Below are 16,378 nucleotides of genomic sequence, written 5' to 3' on the forward strand. Positions count from 1 at the left end.
TTTGTGTCTATCTTCGGTTTAAACCAGCATCTGCAGTTCCTTCTTACACAGTATGCTTTCTATGGTGCATCTGTAGAAGTTCAATTGTGACACATCTCTTGAAAGTATCAAATAAATGCCTCAAACTCTATTCAGGGTTTTATGAAAAGGCATGACATCATTGTAAACAGATTCTCCAACTAACTGTGAATCCAAACATTTGATATTGGTACACATCTTTATCTGCATACTTTATTTGTTTTTCTTTATTAAAAGCATTTATTTTTAGACGATACAATGTGAAAATAAAAGTAATGGACATTCTTAGTACAATTACAACAGTGGTTTGGACAATTTTAAATTTAATGAAAAAAGGTTGTTCCCCTACCTAGCTGTTGATTTAAAAGAAAATCAGTTCATTTTTCGAATTCTGTCTTATCAACAGGGGCATACAAAAACTTCAGAAATATGCAGATCAACAAATATAACTCAAGGACTCAAATTGAATATTAAGAATTTTTCGCATTTGATCCACTTTTATTTCCGCTCTATACCAATTAATAGCCAGTATCTAGATATTTACTTGATGTTGATAAGAATATTTATTTCATGCTTCCATTTATTAAAGCATTAAAAGGAAGTCGATTATTTGGCCCAGTAAGAGCAGGAGGTTTGAATTCTGTTGCCTATTTGGAGAAATTATTTATCATAGGACAATTGTAAAAAGGCAAATACATCACAGCTATTAAATATACACTCAAATACAAAGTTCCCAAATAATATTTCAACATAACAAACAAACAAACAAATAAACATTCAGCACGCCAGTTCGTTTTGCTACTTCAAACAAATATTCACGTTCACATCCCTATAATAAAGATTTAATTTAGTGTAAAGCAAGATAAGAGGCAAAAGCAAAATCTTTGTCATTGCTGTACAAAACCTGCTGAGATCATGTCGCTGGGTCACTAGTTTAAATTTTCGTCTCTTCCCGATTTTACAGATTATCCTTGTGTAATAAGATGAATTCTCTCAAGAGTTCTCACTGTGAGAGAATCGAACATTGCAGTTAGCCCTGTGCCTGGAATACAATCTATAACACAGTAATACATTTCGAAGCAATCTAGATGTTAGTTTCTTGGGTGTCTTATGAACATTAGTTTAAAATTCTTCGGGAGTAAAGAAGGTTTGTTCATGGATAGTCTACAATGTATCTCTGCATATATATTATAAATATGTGGTCATCTTCTATGCAGAGTTGTTTTATGAAATATTCTTCAACAGCAGGTAATGCCAGCTGTGGAGCAAAAAAAATAAAAATGGCCATATTCAATATAAAAAGAAAATGTAATATCCTCAGGAAACAAAGTGACTTCAAAATTCCCCATTAAGCAATCCACTCTAAACAGTAATTGGTCAACATCTTCAACATTCAACTGAGATTAAAAATTGAGAACTTTCAGTAATGTCCATGGTTTGCCCCAAACTGTCATCTTATACCTTGATTAGTAGATGTCTGTAAAGTATATCCAATGTTGCAAAGTATAAAAGCCTCAACAACTGAACTGCACATTCTCAATTAAATTAGATAATCAAGCTTGTCAGAAAATTTAGAATACTGGCAGCCTAAAGTTACAGAAGTGCGTGCTATTTTGGAGAGACTAAATAAAGGAAAAAGTTTTACTTTCAAGTTTTAGTTGGTAGCATACGTTTTCCAATGTGGAAATACAAATATCTTCCCTCAAACTGAGTATTTGTTTACTTTATTATTTATGACACGATAAAACCGAAGCTCCAAAATGATGTTGACCAGGCAATTGAAGCAAAAAGTCAATTTTGAATTTATTCAGAAAATACAATATTTTAAACTGAAAAATCAACAACTGAGTGCATTAATATTTCCATTTCAGCCCAGTTGTCAGAGACACATGCTAAGACAGACAACACATTTAAAATTATATATTATTGGTAGGTAATAGGGAACAGTTTTCATCAGACAGGATGATGCATGGTGTAGGGATGTATAAAGATGCACAACTGAAGTGAAGGGCTGCAAACTACTAAAGACAAAACAGTGAAATATGCAAGATTTATTTTAAATAGGAAAGTAGAATACCAGGTGAAACTGGAAAGATCACACAGCTTTTGATTGTATTGGCTTGTCAGTTGTAAAGATGTCATCTTTACAGTTTTTCCCCATATAATGATTGTTGTGTTGGAATATACTTGCTCTTCCAATGGATGAGCCAGTTTGTTTCTGCCTAAACTATAATGACCATTTATTTGCTGCATTATAAAATATTTTCATACAAAATTCATGCCATTAATAAGGTTCCATATTTATTGATTAGAGTTCCAGGAATGGCGCCTCCACGAAAGTAGACATTTAAAGATGTCATGCATTGTTACATGCACATCACAGACCATTTCCTCCATTTGTTTTAGAAGCAAAAAAACGAGTAATGTTGGACCCCTTCTTTGGAAATGTCATTGAAAAGAGGAGCACTAATTGCCTCATTGCCATACTGAACTCAAATACGAGGCAAAATCTCTCAAATTGACAAGAATTTCTTTATCCTAACTGTAATTACAAAAGTATAATTTAAAAATTAAGTGGGGCCGAAGGGTTGTATCAGTGTCAAAACAATAAATAATGTCCAGAATATTATCTTTTACATGATGGAATACAACAAGCATTTTCCATCCTGTCAAAAATGTAACAGAAAATTGTTTACATTAAGACTAATGGATTTACATTAATATGTGTATAATATACAACACTAGTATTTGATCTTACTGTAAAATACTTACACAAGTCTAAAAAACATGTGGTTAATTAAGATTTAAATGCCCAAGATTTCTTCTTGCAGCAGAATTTATCAAAATTTAAATCCTCCTTTATTTTCTACACTCAGACTATCCAGATTGCTTTGGTAACACTTAAACCATTCAGCAAAACTTTAAGCTTGGGAAATTGACAGTCATTCTACCAAACAGATGATGATTAATCTGTCATCTGTTTTATACACTATTTTTTACACAAACTCAAACAGAATGCAAAACAAACTGCTGATTTGGTATCAGCTGTTTTCCACCACCGCCGAAGACCACTTTCAAACCAGGTTAAGAAATTATTACAGGGAACAAAGCTAATCTCTGCATGCATCAACTGAACATTAAATAAATTTAAGTTTGAAGTGTCAAGACCACCACAGCTGACATCTGGAAAATAATAGCGAGTGGCTATCAGACAAACAGTTAAAATGTTTCACTGGGAATTTTGGATAGAAAAATACACTGCCAGTTTACTTACCACACAGCTGTGTGCTGTCAAAAAAAAGTCACAACCTAGAGATGATGGAGCTGCCAGATAACACCATCAAAATAAAATGGGCATATGCTATCCCAAACAGCACAGTTATAACATGCAGTAGAACCGAATTTAAATTGTCCTGTACTCTCCAGGGGACCAAAACACTTTTCTCTGGGTCCAATATTGTTTAACTCTTAAATGTCTTTGTTTTGCAAACTTCATTATGGCCATTTAAATAACAAATGGATATTACTGCCTTAATTGACATTAAATTGGGCATAAAGTCCACAAAAAAAACAACCATAAATACAGTTATGCAGTGAATATTGCAATCAAAATCTAGCACATCATAAATATGGTAACAATTTTATCAATTTGCAGGTTTTTTTAAATTTCAGCGATCAACTTCCACAGCCTTACTGACTGTAATTCAGTTCAATAAACACATTACGTCAACTTGTTAAAAATGTTTTACAATTCCTGCATTTGATGAATGATGGAAAAAAGTATTCTTTAAAGTACCTGTTGATAATGAGCAAGACAGCAATTTTCTTAATGGCAGCACTGAAAAGGCCAAAGCTAACAGGCCTCAATTTATGTCTTTTGCTGAAAGAGCATTTAAAAAAACTAAGAAATGTAAACTTTCAAAAGATTACGCATTTTTCAGATGCAAAAGTTGCAGTGAATCCCTCCACTGAGATCTGTCACAACACCTTCCTTGATCAAGTTTTCCAGGAAACTCCTCTCTTTCTCCACATTGTGCATGGTTTGAGCTTTCATAGCATTCATAGGTACATTTTCATAATAGTGCAAAGGCATTTGTGGCTGGCTCAGGTTGTACCCAAACCCTGCCAGGCTGACTTCATCGCATAAATGTGTAGCCAGGACAACAGCGCTGACTCCCAGTGTAGGAATATTCTAAAAATACAAAGACAGATATATTCATGTCACTAATGAATCATTTTTATTCAAATAAAACACAGGTGTGGTGTAATATTTGAATAATTATAAAAATCTGAAATCAATATTGCTTCAAAAGGAAATGCAAATACATGAAAAAAGAGGCACAGGGAAAGATTAGCCAGCACGTTGAGCCAAGTTGTTAATTTGAAAACACAGGACAATGTTCCACAATGTTTTCAGATAAGCAATAATCTGGGTGAGAAAACAAAACATTTCATGATTCAGCAAATAGGATTATACTTTAGAATTGCTGCTCAACATATTGAGTAAACAGAAATCTTGCCAAAATAAACCTTTCATTTTCTGTTTGTTAAATGTCAATGCTGCTTGCCAGGAACCACAATAATGCACAGCCTTTTTACCTGAAGGCTCGTCGGTTGGCGGGATCGGAAACCCGCCCGAAGGCTCCGCAGACGGCATAACCGGGAGGGAGCTGGAAAAATCGGACACGATGAGCAAGGGTGAACCGGGGTAATGGTTTCAGGTAGGCTTCAGGAGACGCCCCTCAGGACATAAAGATGGCCGGGCGAGGTTTTTTAGTTTTTATTGTTTAGAGATACAGCGCGGAAACAGGCTCTTCGGCCCACCGGGTCCGTGCCGACCAGCGATCTCCGCACATTAACACTATCCTACACCCACTAGGGAATTTTTTTAACATTTACCAAGCCAATTAACCTACAAACCTGTACGTCTTTGGAGTGTGGGAGGAAACCGAAGATCTCGGAGAAAACCCATGCAGATCACGGGGAGAACGTACAAACTCTGTATAGACAGCACCCGTAGTCAGGATCGAACCTGGTACTCCGGCGCAGCATTTACTGTAAGGCACCAATTCCACCATTGCGCCACCATGACCGCCCACGTGACCGCAAAGGAGGCAAGGAGTGAGATGTCGGTTCACGAGAACTGCTCCAGTACATCTAGCGCGTGGGCCGACCGGATTTAGAACTTTGTATAATGATGCCAAAAATGGCAATGCCCGCATATGTAATGTATGTTTTAACAGTTTTTGCAAATGAATTTCAGTTGCATATGTGACAAATAAAGCACTATTGAACTAATGAACTATTTTCCATGCTCTAACAAACTTTTCCAGATGTATTGTGGAAGGTTTCCTGACTGCCTGCATCATGGTCTGGAACAGCAATTCCAAAGGACAGGATCGCAAGAGGCTGCAGGGAGTGGTGGGCTCAGTCCAGTCCACCAGAGGAACAACCCACCCCCGCATCAAAAGCACCTACACAAGACGTTGCCTCAATAAAGCAGCGTCTATCAAGGATCCTCCACCTGGGGCCATTCCCTCTTGTCACTGCTGCCCATCGGACAGGTGGTACAGAAGTCCCACGCCACCCAGGTTCAGGAACAGCTACATTTCTGACCACTATATAAAATTTTATAAAAGGACTGGACAAGCTAGATGCAGGAAAAATGTTCCCAATGTTGGGCGAGTCCAGAACCAGGGGGCCACAGTCTTAGAATAAAGGGGAGGTCATTTAAGACTGAGGTAAGAAAAAACTTTTTCACCCAGAGAGTTGTGAATTTATGGAATTCCCTGCCACAGAGGGCAGTGGAGGCCAAGTCACTGGATGGATTTAAGAGAGAGTTAGATAGAGCTTTGGGGGCTAGTGGAGTCAAGGGATATGGGGAGAAGGCAGGCACGGGTTATTGATAGGGGACGATCAGCCATGATCACAATGAATGGCGGTGCTGGCTCGAAGGGCCGAGTGGCCTCCTCCTGCACCTATTTTCTATGTTTCTATGCTTGTGCCAACCCACACAACCCTCATGCTCCCTCGACAATGGAACACGATCGCTTCTATTAGTTGTGAACCTATCTCCTGAGATGGAAATAGAGGAGTCAAGGAAAGGAAGCAAAGAGTCAGCAAAGGCAGTGAAACTTTTGATTTCAAAACAAAGTCATTATTATACTGGGAAAAAAGGAGAGGAAGACGACGGGTTAGTGCTGAAACGAGGACCATTCCATATAAACCAAAAAGAGATACGTATGCAAATTTCCATAGCTTTGATATACTGAAAATGTGCAGACTTAAAGGAGAAACCGTTCATTGCAAGAAAAGTTCAACTAGGCAGAGCGTAGTGGTGAATTGAAATTAGTTGGGCCTCTGTTCAAGGAAGAAACTAAGGACCCTCAGGCCCTTCCAGTGTAACATGGAGATTGGATTGGATGCCCACGTTATTCCCTTATCATGTATCAGTACACTGCGAAGGGCTCAATTGCAATCATGTATTGTCTTTCCGCTGTCAGGTTAGCACACAACAAAAGCTTTTCATTGTACTGTGGTACACGTGACAATAAACTAAACTGATAAGAATGAGCAAAGAACGGGAAAACTAGCACATGGTGTTAATGGAAGTTGTGGAAGCCTTTCTACAGCCCCTGTGTCTTTCCTTAAGTAAGGCATCCAGAACTCAGGCACCATCTCTGAATCTATAGATGTTTGGAAAATTATGGCTAGCCTTCTCTTACTTTCCTTGATATTCTGCGCCAACCATAAGGTATTCAATCCTATTCATTTTAAATATTCCTGAAAGAACTCAGCTAAAACAAGATTCCCCAATGAATCATGTGATTTATCTTTATATTATATATGTCACATGGGAAATAAAAGTATAGTAACTCACAGAGGGTGACAAAAATATTTTAAACATTCTCTGCAGTCCAGATCTTTTGTATAAACCATATACAGTGCCCATAATGTTTGGGAGAAAGACCCATCATTTATTTATTTGCCTCTGCACTCCACAATTTGAGATTTGTATAAGAACAAATCAAATGTGGTGGAAATGCACATGGTCAGATTTTATTAAAGGCCATTTTTATACATTTTGGTTTCACCATGTAGAAATTACAGCTGTGTTTATACATAGTCCCCCCATTTCAGGGCACCATTATGTTTGGGACACATGGCTTCACAGGTGTTTGTAATTGCTCAGGTGTGTTTAATTGCCTCCTTAATGCATGTATAAGAGAGCTCTCACCACCTAGTCTTTCCTCCAGTCTTCCCATCACCTTTTGAAACTTTTATTGCTGTTTATCAACATGAGGACCAAAGTTGTGCCAATGAAAGTCAAAGAAGCCATTGTGAGACTGAGAAACAAGAATAAAACTGTTAGAGACATCAGTCAAACCTTAGGCTTACCAAAATCAACTGTTTGGAACATCATTAAGAAGAAAGAGAGCACTGATGAGTTTACTAATAGCAAAGGGACTGGCAGGCCAAGGAAGACCTCCACAGCTGATGACAGAAGAATTCTCTCCATAATAAAGATAAATCCCCAAACACCTGTCCAACAGATCAGAAACTACCCACTCTTCAGGAGTCAGGTGTGGATTTGTCAATGACCACAGTCCGCAGAAGACTTCATGAACAGAAATAGAGGCTACACTGCAAAATGCAAACCACTGGTTAGCTGCAAAAAAAGGATGGCCAGGTTACAGTTTGCCAAGAAGTACTTAAAGGAGCAACCACTGTTCTGGAAAAAGGTCTTGTGGACAGATGAGATGTAGATTAATGGATATCAGAGTGATGGCAACAGCAAAGGTAGACAAAAATGCTGGAGAAACTCAGCGAGTGAGGCAGCATCTATGGAGCGAAGGAAATAGGCAACGTTTCTGGTCGAGACCCTTCTTCAGACTGTTGTGAGGGTGGGGGGGGGGGGAAGAAGAAAGGAAGAGGCGGAGACTGGGCTGAGGGAGAGCTAAGAAGGGGAGGAGAAAGCAGGGACTTCCTGAAATTAGAGAAGTCAATGTTCATACCGCTGGGGTGCAGACTGCCCAAGTGAAATAAGAGGTGCTGCTCTTCCAATTTACGATGGTCCTCACTCTGGCCATGGAGGAGGCCCAGGACAGAAAGGTCGGATTCGGAATGGGAGGGGGAGTTGAAGTGCAGAGCCACCGGGAGATCAGGTTGGTTAATGCGAACCGAGCGGAGGTGTTGGGCGAAGCGATCGCCAAGCCTACGCTTGGTCTCACCGATGTAGAGCAGCTGACATCAAGAGCAGCGGATGCAATAGAAGAGGTTGGAGGTGGTGCAGGTGAACCTCTGCCGCATCTGGAAAGACTGCTTGGGTCCTTGAACGGAGACAAGGGGGGAGGTAAAGCGACAAGTGTAGCATTTCCTGCGATTGCAAGGGAAAGTGCCCGGAGAGGGGGTGGTTTGGGTGGAAGGGACGAATTGATCAGGGAGTTACGGAGGAAGCGGTCTCTGCGGAAAGCAGACAGGAGAGGAGATGGGAAGATGTGGCCAGTGGTTGAATCCCGTTGGAGGTGGCGAAAATGTCGGAGGATTATTTGTTGTATGTGTCGGCTGGTAGGGTGGAAGGTGAGGACAAGGGGGACTCTGTCCTTGTTACGAGTGGGGGGGGGGGGGGGGATAGGGAGTGAGAGCCGAGTTACAGGGTATAGAAGAGACCCTGGTGAGAGCCTCATCTATAGCAGAAGAGGGGACCCCCCCCATTCCCTGAAGAATGAAGACATCTCCGATGCCCTGGTGTGGAATACCTCATCCTGGGTGAAGATGCGGCGTAGACGGAAGAATTGGGAGTAGGGGATGGAGTCCTTACAGGAAGCAGAGTGGGAAGTAGTGTAGTCCAGATAGCCAATGCCTTACAGGAAGCAGGGTGGGAAGAAGTGTAGTCCTGATAGACATGGGAGCAAGAACTGTCTAAGATCCAAAGCATACCACCTCATCTGTGAAACACGGTGGTGGGGGTGTTATGGCCTGGGCATGTATGGCTGCTGAAGGTACTGGCTCACTTATCTTCATTGATGATACAACTGCTGATGGTAGTAGCATAATGAATTCTGAAGTGCATAGACACATCCTATCTGCTCAAGTTCAAACAAATGCCTCAAAACCCATTGGCCGGCAGTTCATTCTACAGCAAGACAATGATCCCAAACATACTGCTAAAGCAATAAAGGAGTTTTTCAAAGCTAGAAAATGGTCAATTCTTGAGTGGCCAAGTCAATCACCTGATCTGAATCCAATAGAGCATGCCTTTTATATGCTGAAGAGAAAACTGAAGCCCCCGAAACAAGCATAAGCTAAAGATGGCTGAAATACAGGCCTGACAGAGCATCACCAGAGAAGACACCCAGCAACTGGTGATGTCCATGAATCACAGATTTTAAGCAGTCATTGCATGCAAAGGATATGCAACAAAGTACTAAACATGACATTGCTGTGCCACAAACATTATGGTGCCCTGAAATGGGAGGACTATGTATGTCTGTCTTTTTTTTTTTTTTTTTTTTTTGTCTAGTTAAATGTAATGTTTGGTGTTTTTTAACTGGTTTTAAATGTGTATATGTGGGGGGCGGGGGCGGGGGAGGGGGAAACCGTTTAAAATCTCTTCCCTGTCTGGGAGACCCGACCTTTTCCCTGTCGGGTCTCCGTTGTCGTTGGGGCCTAGCACCGTGGAGCGGCCTCCAACCTGAACGACCCGGGGGCTCGGGAGACTGCGGAGCTGCGGACTACTCACCATCGTGGGGCTGGCCGGCCTCGGAGCGTGGGGAGCGGTGGTGACTCGCTGCTGCGACTCGACTCCTGGGGCTCGGAGGCTCCAGCAACGCAGCCGCAGGTCCGGTGGACTGGGACATCGGGAGCTCGCGGGTCCGGGTGGAGAGAGAGACCGCTTCCCGGAGCTCCCGCAACGCGACTTCTCCAGCCCGTGTCGCGGGGTTGGAACGACCCGGAGCGGGGTCATACATCACTCGGCACGGCTTCATGGCCGTGGGACATTCCAGCGCCCGCCGGGGGCTCCAACTTCGAGACTTTTAGACCGGGAGCGGGGCCGTAAATCGCCCGGCAAGGCCTAAAATGGCCGTGGGACTTATCATCGCCCGCCTGGGGCTTGGATATCGGGAGAGACATGGAGAACAGGGGAGAGAGAAAAGACTTTGCTTTCCATCATAGTGGATCCACTGTGATGGATGTTTGTGTGAACTAAATTGTGTGTACGTCTTTGTTTGTATGGCTGTGGAAACAGAATTTCGTTTGAGCCTCACTGAGGCTCAAATGACAATAAATTGTATTGTATTGTATTGTATTGTATTGTATTGTATTGTAAACACTGCTGTAATTTCTACATGGTGAAACCAAAATGTATAAAAATGGCCTCTATTAAAATCTGACAATGTGCACTTTAACCACATGTGATTTTTTCTATTACAAATCTCAAATCGTGGAGTACAGAGGCAAATAAATAAATGATGGGTCTTTATCCCAAACATTATGGAGGACACTGTAAAGAACCACTGTTCAGGACACTCGTTTTCTAAATATCAAGCTCAAAAAGCACCCATCTCCAATCTAAATTCTCCCATGATCACATTTCAAACCATCTCTTACCTGGTCCCAACCCCACAGCTTTGCTCGAGGTTCCGGCAATTGCAGCAGATCTATTGCCGTCTCCCTTATGATCTCCGGGTTCAGAATCCGAAACTGTGCTGGTTTAATTGGTACTTTCTTTGCAACCTCCTGCCAGAACCAGAAATTTTCCCAAAATGACTAGAACATGTAAAAGTAAAACAAAGCGTTAATGTTGGACATTAGTGTAGGATGGAACTGCAGATGCTGGTTTACAATGAAGATGGACCCAAAATGCTGGAGTAACTCAGCAGGTCAGGCAGCATCTCAGATTCAATTCGATGATTCAAAAAAGGAATAGGTGACATTTCAGGTCAGAACCCATCTTCATGTTGGAAATTATATGCTTCGTTACATAATTTCAAGATTATTATGGCTATCCACTTTAATTTGGAGACATAGCATGGAAAGGGGCCCTTCAGCCTGCACCGAACATCGATCACCCATTCACACGTGTTTTATATTCTCCCAAATTCTCGTCCAGTCCCTACACATTAAGGATGATTTTAGAGGCCAATTAATCTACAAATGTGCATGTCTTTGGGATGTGGGAGGAAACCGGAGTACCCACAGGAAACCCACACGGTCACAGGGAGAACATGCAAACTTCATACAGACACTACCAGAGGCCAGGATCGAACCTGGGTCTCTGTATCTGTGAGGTAGCTGTCTTTACCAGCTATGCCACAAGACTGCCCATTCAGTAATTTTTGCATATTGCGTGGTGCAAATTTCATAAAAGGTATTTCTATCTTTTATTTAATAGTGTTATTGATATTGCAGTTACATGAACCTGAATGCTCTAGGGTGGCAATGACATTCTTCATCAAAATGTCAATTGTGAATATACTTTCTCCCATGACCATGTTCATCATTGAGTTTATGAATTAATTTCGGCTACAAATCTTGCAAGAATGACATTGTTATCCTCTCCCATTACAATGTGCAGGAGGTAGGAATGCTCCTTAAAGCTGACCGTGAATTCCAATTTCACCAGTATCGCTGAAATAGCTACTGCATCTCAAGTTGCCACTCTGAGTGTAAATTATTAACTGGATATTTGACTCTACATGCAAGATAAAAAATGCTATGCCATGGTTTTGCTGCTTTATAAATCCACACATATGCAACACTCATGTCGGTGAAATAATATTTTTATGGCAGAGATAGATAAATTCTTGATTAGTATGAGTGTCAGGGGTTAAGGGGAGAAGGCAGGAGAATGGGGTTAGGTGAGAGATAGTTCGGCCATGATTGAATGGGCCGAATGGCTTAATTCTACTCCTATTATTTATGACATGACTTTCTTCATAAAGGCAGTTGCAGCTGAGCAGCTGCTGCAGGCATTAATGCAGTAGGAAAGTGCTAACTGAAGGTCAGATGTTTCCAAAAGTGAAGATAGAGTAAAGGGAGATCACTAGACTATGTACACCTCCCAGTGGCCAGTTTAGAACATCAATGTTTTTCCAACACAAAAATACTGAACAGTCGAGAAACAAAGGCTCCACGGATCCATTCATAGCTATCTAAAGTAGGCAAAAATAGCACAAGACAGAAAAAAAATTCAGCATGGCAAAGGATTTGAGGAATTTGAGAAACTTGTACGAGGTGATCAAAAATTAATAAAGTGAAAGAAAATAGAACAGGAGCATAAACTAGCAGGGAATCGGGACAAGGTTAAAGGCACATTAAAGGATATGTTAATCTTTAAAACTCAGCCTAAAATTAATAATAAGGTAAAGGGAAATAGCAGGGACTTTAAACATATTTTCTGACAGCTTTCACAAAAGACTACAGATAATGAGGAATTGTAACCATTTCTCCCACTGGAGCAAAATAACCAGATTAAAAGGGACTGAAGATAGCTGGTTGCTATGCCATAATATGGCTGCAGATAAAGTGTATACATTGGTTGTGACCTTCCAATATTCCACAGGTTCTGAAAAAGTCCCAGCAGAGAACTACACCCAGTTAACAGCTGACAGGAAAACACTGAAATACATTACAAATGGGACAACAGAGCATAAAGAAAAGCATAGCTCAATTAGGGAGGTTTCAGCATTGTTCCTTCAGTTGTCAGAGATGAAATTACCATGGGATCATCCAAAGGGGCATTATGATGGAGCTGAGGAATAAGGGGATAATCATCTTGTTGTGATTGTACCCCTACAGGTCCTCTTTTCTAGGGGTTAGATCGGGTGGAGTTTGCTAAGTGTATTTAGGAAAGTTTAATCAAGCAATATACACAGAGCCCTATGATGCAGGTTCAGGTTCAGTGCAGGCTCCAGTGTTGTTTGGAATCTATATCAATGATTTGGATGAAAATGTACAGAGCATGGCTAATAATTTTGCAAATGATGGTAAAATAGGTAGTATTGTGTTTGGTGAATGAGGCTATCAAGAAATACAGCAGAATCTTGATCAGCTGAGTAGGAATTGCAGTTTAATTCAGAAAAGTGCAATTGTTACATTTTGGGAAGTCAAACCAGGACGTGACCTTCACACAGTGAACAATATTCCCTTCATTCTGTGACAAAAGACAAAACATTTCTTCAAATAGATGTTGTTTCTATTATGCCTATCAGAAATCTTTAAGTTAAAAGGCTGCTGACTAACTTGATGACTGTTGCTGGACAGCACAGACCTTACGTCTCGAAGGCTCGAAGGGCCGAATGGCCTACTCCTGCACCTATTTCCTATGTTTCCCCACTCCCAATGGAAGCTGCCACCATCTCAAATTTAGAGAAATCTTTGCCATATCAGAAATCTTTCTCATGTGCAGCCCAGAAATGAATCTTTCACAAAAGCTTAAAAACATAATCTTTACAGCCTGTTCCTTCACCACTGTCTGGAAAGAGCAGACCTTTCATTTTACTTTTAGGCTTTACCATCGGTGATTAAATACTACATCGGCAGAATGCTTCAATCATTTAGAAGTCATAATCACTAACATGTGTTACAACTAATTTTGATGTGCCCTGTTTGAGTAAACAAATAATCATTTTATAGACTTTTGCAGAAAATGGCTTACAAGTTGTCATTTAAAACAGCACCAATTTTGGAGAAAGCTCATTAATATGATGCAACGACAGTTTCTTTCTCTGCAAATGCTGCTTTACCGTCTGAGTGGCATTAGCGTTTTCTGATATATTTTAAAAATGAACATTTACATTTAAGAGCGATTCTATAGGTTTCAATCAGATTTTTGGAGGCTTTGTGGTTGGTCACAATGTCATTACCGCACAGAGCATTTTGCATTCCATTAATAGAGTACAAAATACCTGGCCACTATTTAGATGAAATTCAGCATGATGCACAGACAAACAGAAAAAAACTAACATATATTTAGCCACTGAGATGGATGCATGTATGTTCTGATTATGTAGACTGAATAAACCTCATACAATAAAAGACAATACTGAACCAATACATGGTGTTTGCTTATAGATGGAGGAAACCTTCCAAACATACTGGCTCAGCACTATAATGTCGCAGAACAAAAAATCAGTAATCAGTGCACTGTAACAATATGTTGAGTATTGATTATTAATTGCTTGTTAAAATTATAAGATACATTTCTATTTTGTTAGCTGTAATTATTTATGAGTCAGGATTGAAAGTATCAGAACTGAATGTGCGGACTCGGGGACAGCTTCTTTCCCGGACTCGGTGGGCCAAAGGGCCTGTTTCCATGCTGTATCTCTAAACTAAACTAGTCCAGATAATAATAGATAATATAAAGGAACTGCAGATGCTGGTATATACCAAAGATAGACACATCGAAACATAGAAAATAGGTGCAGGAGTAGGACATTCGGCCCTTTATCTAGCGGGTAGCTCAGCGGGTCAGGCAGCATCTTTGGAGAAAATTGATATGTGAAGAAGGGTGCTGACTCGAAACATCACCTATCCATTTTCTCCAGAGATGCCACCTAACCGGCTGAGTAACTCCAGCATTCTATGTCTATCCCAGATAATATTAGGATTATACAACAAACTCTCACGATCAGCAATTAATTAATTAAATTCTTCTTTCTGATCAAGACATAAATCTCACTTTCTTTAAGAAAGGTTATCTCCTCCTAGCCTTTCCACGGTACTAAACTTCCTCATTCCTGGAATTAATCGAGTAAACCTTTGTACACTAAATCACTCGTCCAAAACAAAGGGTTCATTCAAACAAAACTTTTTCACCATACAGAAGTTAACTCTCAATTCTTACTGATCTTCAAAGATTTGTTTATTCTAGAAGACAATGTTTGCCATAGATATTTAATGATCTATATTGTAGTAGATGGGAGTTGCACACCGTTTCTTGTTGGTGGAATAAATACTCTCTCTGTTCAAGTACAAGTTAGGATTTTGCTAGCTATGTCCTTGGAAAAGTATTACAATTGGAAATATTCAGTTGTCAACAGTGTTGTATATATGCCAAACAAGATTTCTGCTAGCTTCTCACACAGCTGATAACACCATCACTTTTTTGTGTGATGACTCTGGTGTGGCAGGTAGACCCTGTGTTATAGCATGTGGTGATTGTCAGCATCAATGCTGCTGTCAATATTTATACCCATCCTTGGCAAACCTTAGTCGTTCGCTATCTAGTCCACGACTTATTATGCAGCTCTTTTATGTAATAACATGTTTGCTCTATTTCATTAATTTTCTAAATCCGCTGCAGCCATTGCCCTTTTAGTTACATTATGTTACAAATGTACCCCTCTTCGAGGCGTAAAACCCCATTGTATTGTTCACTTTTACCGGTTGTGACCTGATGATTTACCGAAACATTGTGCACAATAATTGGTTCTATTATCAAAAAAATATTGACATTCAAATAAATGTACTTACCACTTGCTCTCTTTTAATCATAGCTTTCAGCCAGCTGAAATCTACTGCCTTATACATAACGGCAACAAAGAGCATGTACGGATCATAGTCTAAAGGAGATTTTGGAGCTCCTTCTGGGTAGCTCATTCGGATAGTTGTTTTATTACCAACATCTTGAATAAATCCTTGGATTGGTGCATTGTTCAACCTGTATAGAGAGAATAAAAAATTCTTGTTAAGCAAATAAAACTATATTAAAAAATGTGAGTAATATTAATTTAAATGCATCCTAGAGGTTCATCATCGAATGCCTCGGAAATAAACATTTCCAAAATGTTTCAGCATCTGATAGCTTTTTTTTAAGATAAGTAGAAACTGCAGGTCTAAACTAGGAACGACATACATTCAGGAAATGCGAAATCACCTCGGCTACCAAATAGTCCCACGTGTAATTATGCCATTCACTCTACCACCAGCACAGAGTGGTTGCAGTGTATATCAGGACCGCAGCGGATCAAGGCAGCTCACCACTTCCCTCTCAAGGATAATTACATTTGCTCCAAATCTGAGGAAGGACATTATTGCCATAGAGGGAGTGCAGAGAAGGTTCACCAGACTGATTCCTGGGATGTCAGGACTGTCTTATGAAGAAAGACTGGATAGACTTGGTTTATACTCTCTAGAATTTAGGAGATTGAGAGGGGATCTTATAGAAACTTACAAAATTCTTAAGGGGTTGGACAGGCTAGATGCAGGAAGATTGCTCCCGATGTTGGGGAAGTCCAGGACAAGGGGTCACAGCTTAAGGATAAGGGGGAAACCCTTTAAAAACGAGATGAGAAGAACTTTTTTCACACAGAGAGTGGTGAATCTCTGGAACTCCCTGCCACAGAGGGTAGTC

General features: G+C 40.3%; 1 protein-coding gene across 4 annotated transcripts in view; it reads right to left on the minus strand.

The window, feature by feature from the left end:
- Positions 1 to 495: 495 nt before the first annotated feature.
- The window catches only part of st3gal5 (ST3 beta-galactoside alpha-2,3-sialyltransferase 5), an 86,801-nt gene continuing 70,918 nt past the window's right edge, over positions 496 to 16,378 (minus strand). For 2 of the 4 annotated variants that reach the window (XM_033034856.1, XM_033034864.1), the window contains 3 exons: positions 15,499 to 15,685; positions 10,630 to 10,788; positions 496 to 4,210 (listed from right to left, as the gene is read on the minus strand). In XM_033034856.1, the coding sequence (XP_032890747.1) occupies positions 3,956 to 4,210; positions 10,630 to 10,788; positions 15,499 to 15,685 (601 nt within the window). In that variant the 3' untranslated portion in view covers positions 496 to 3,955. The remainder of the gene's footprint in view (positions 4,211 to 10,629; positions 10,789 to 15,498; positions 15,686 to 16,378) is intronic. The other 2 variants (XM_033034874.1, XM_033034881.1) reach the window with 2 other exon arrangements.

This window comes from Amblyraja radiata, chromosome 1 (assembly GCF_010909765.2).
Source record: "Amblyraja radiata isolate CabotCenter1 chromosome 1, sAmbRad1.1.pri, whole genome shotgun sequence".
NCBI lineage: Eukaryota > Metazoa > Chordata > Chondrichthyes > Rajiformes > Rajidae > Amblyraja > Amblyraja radiata.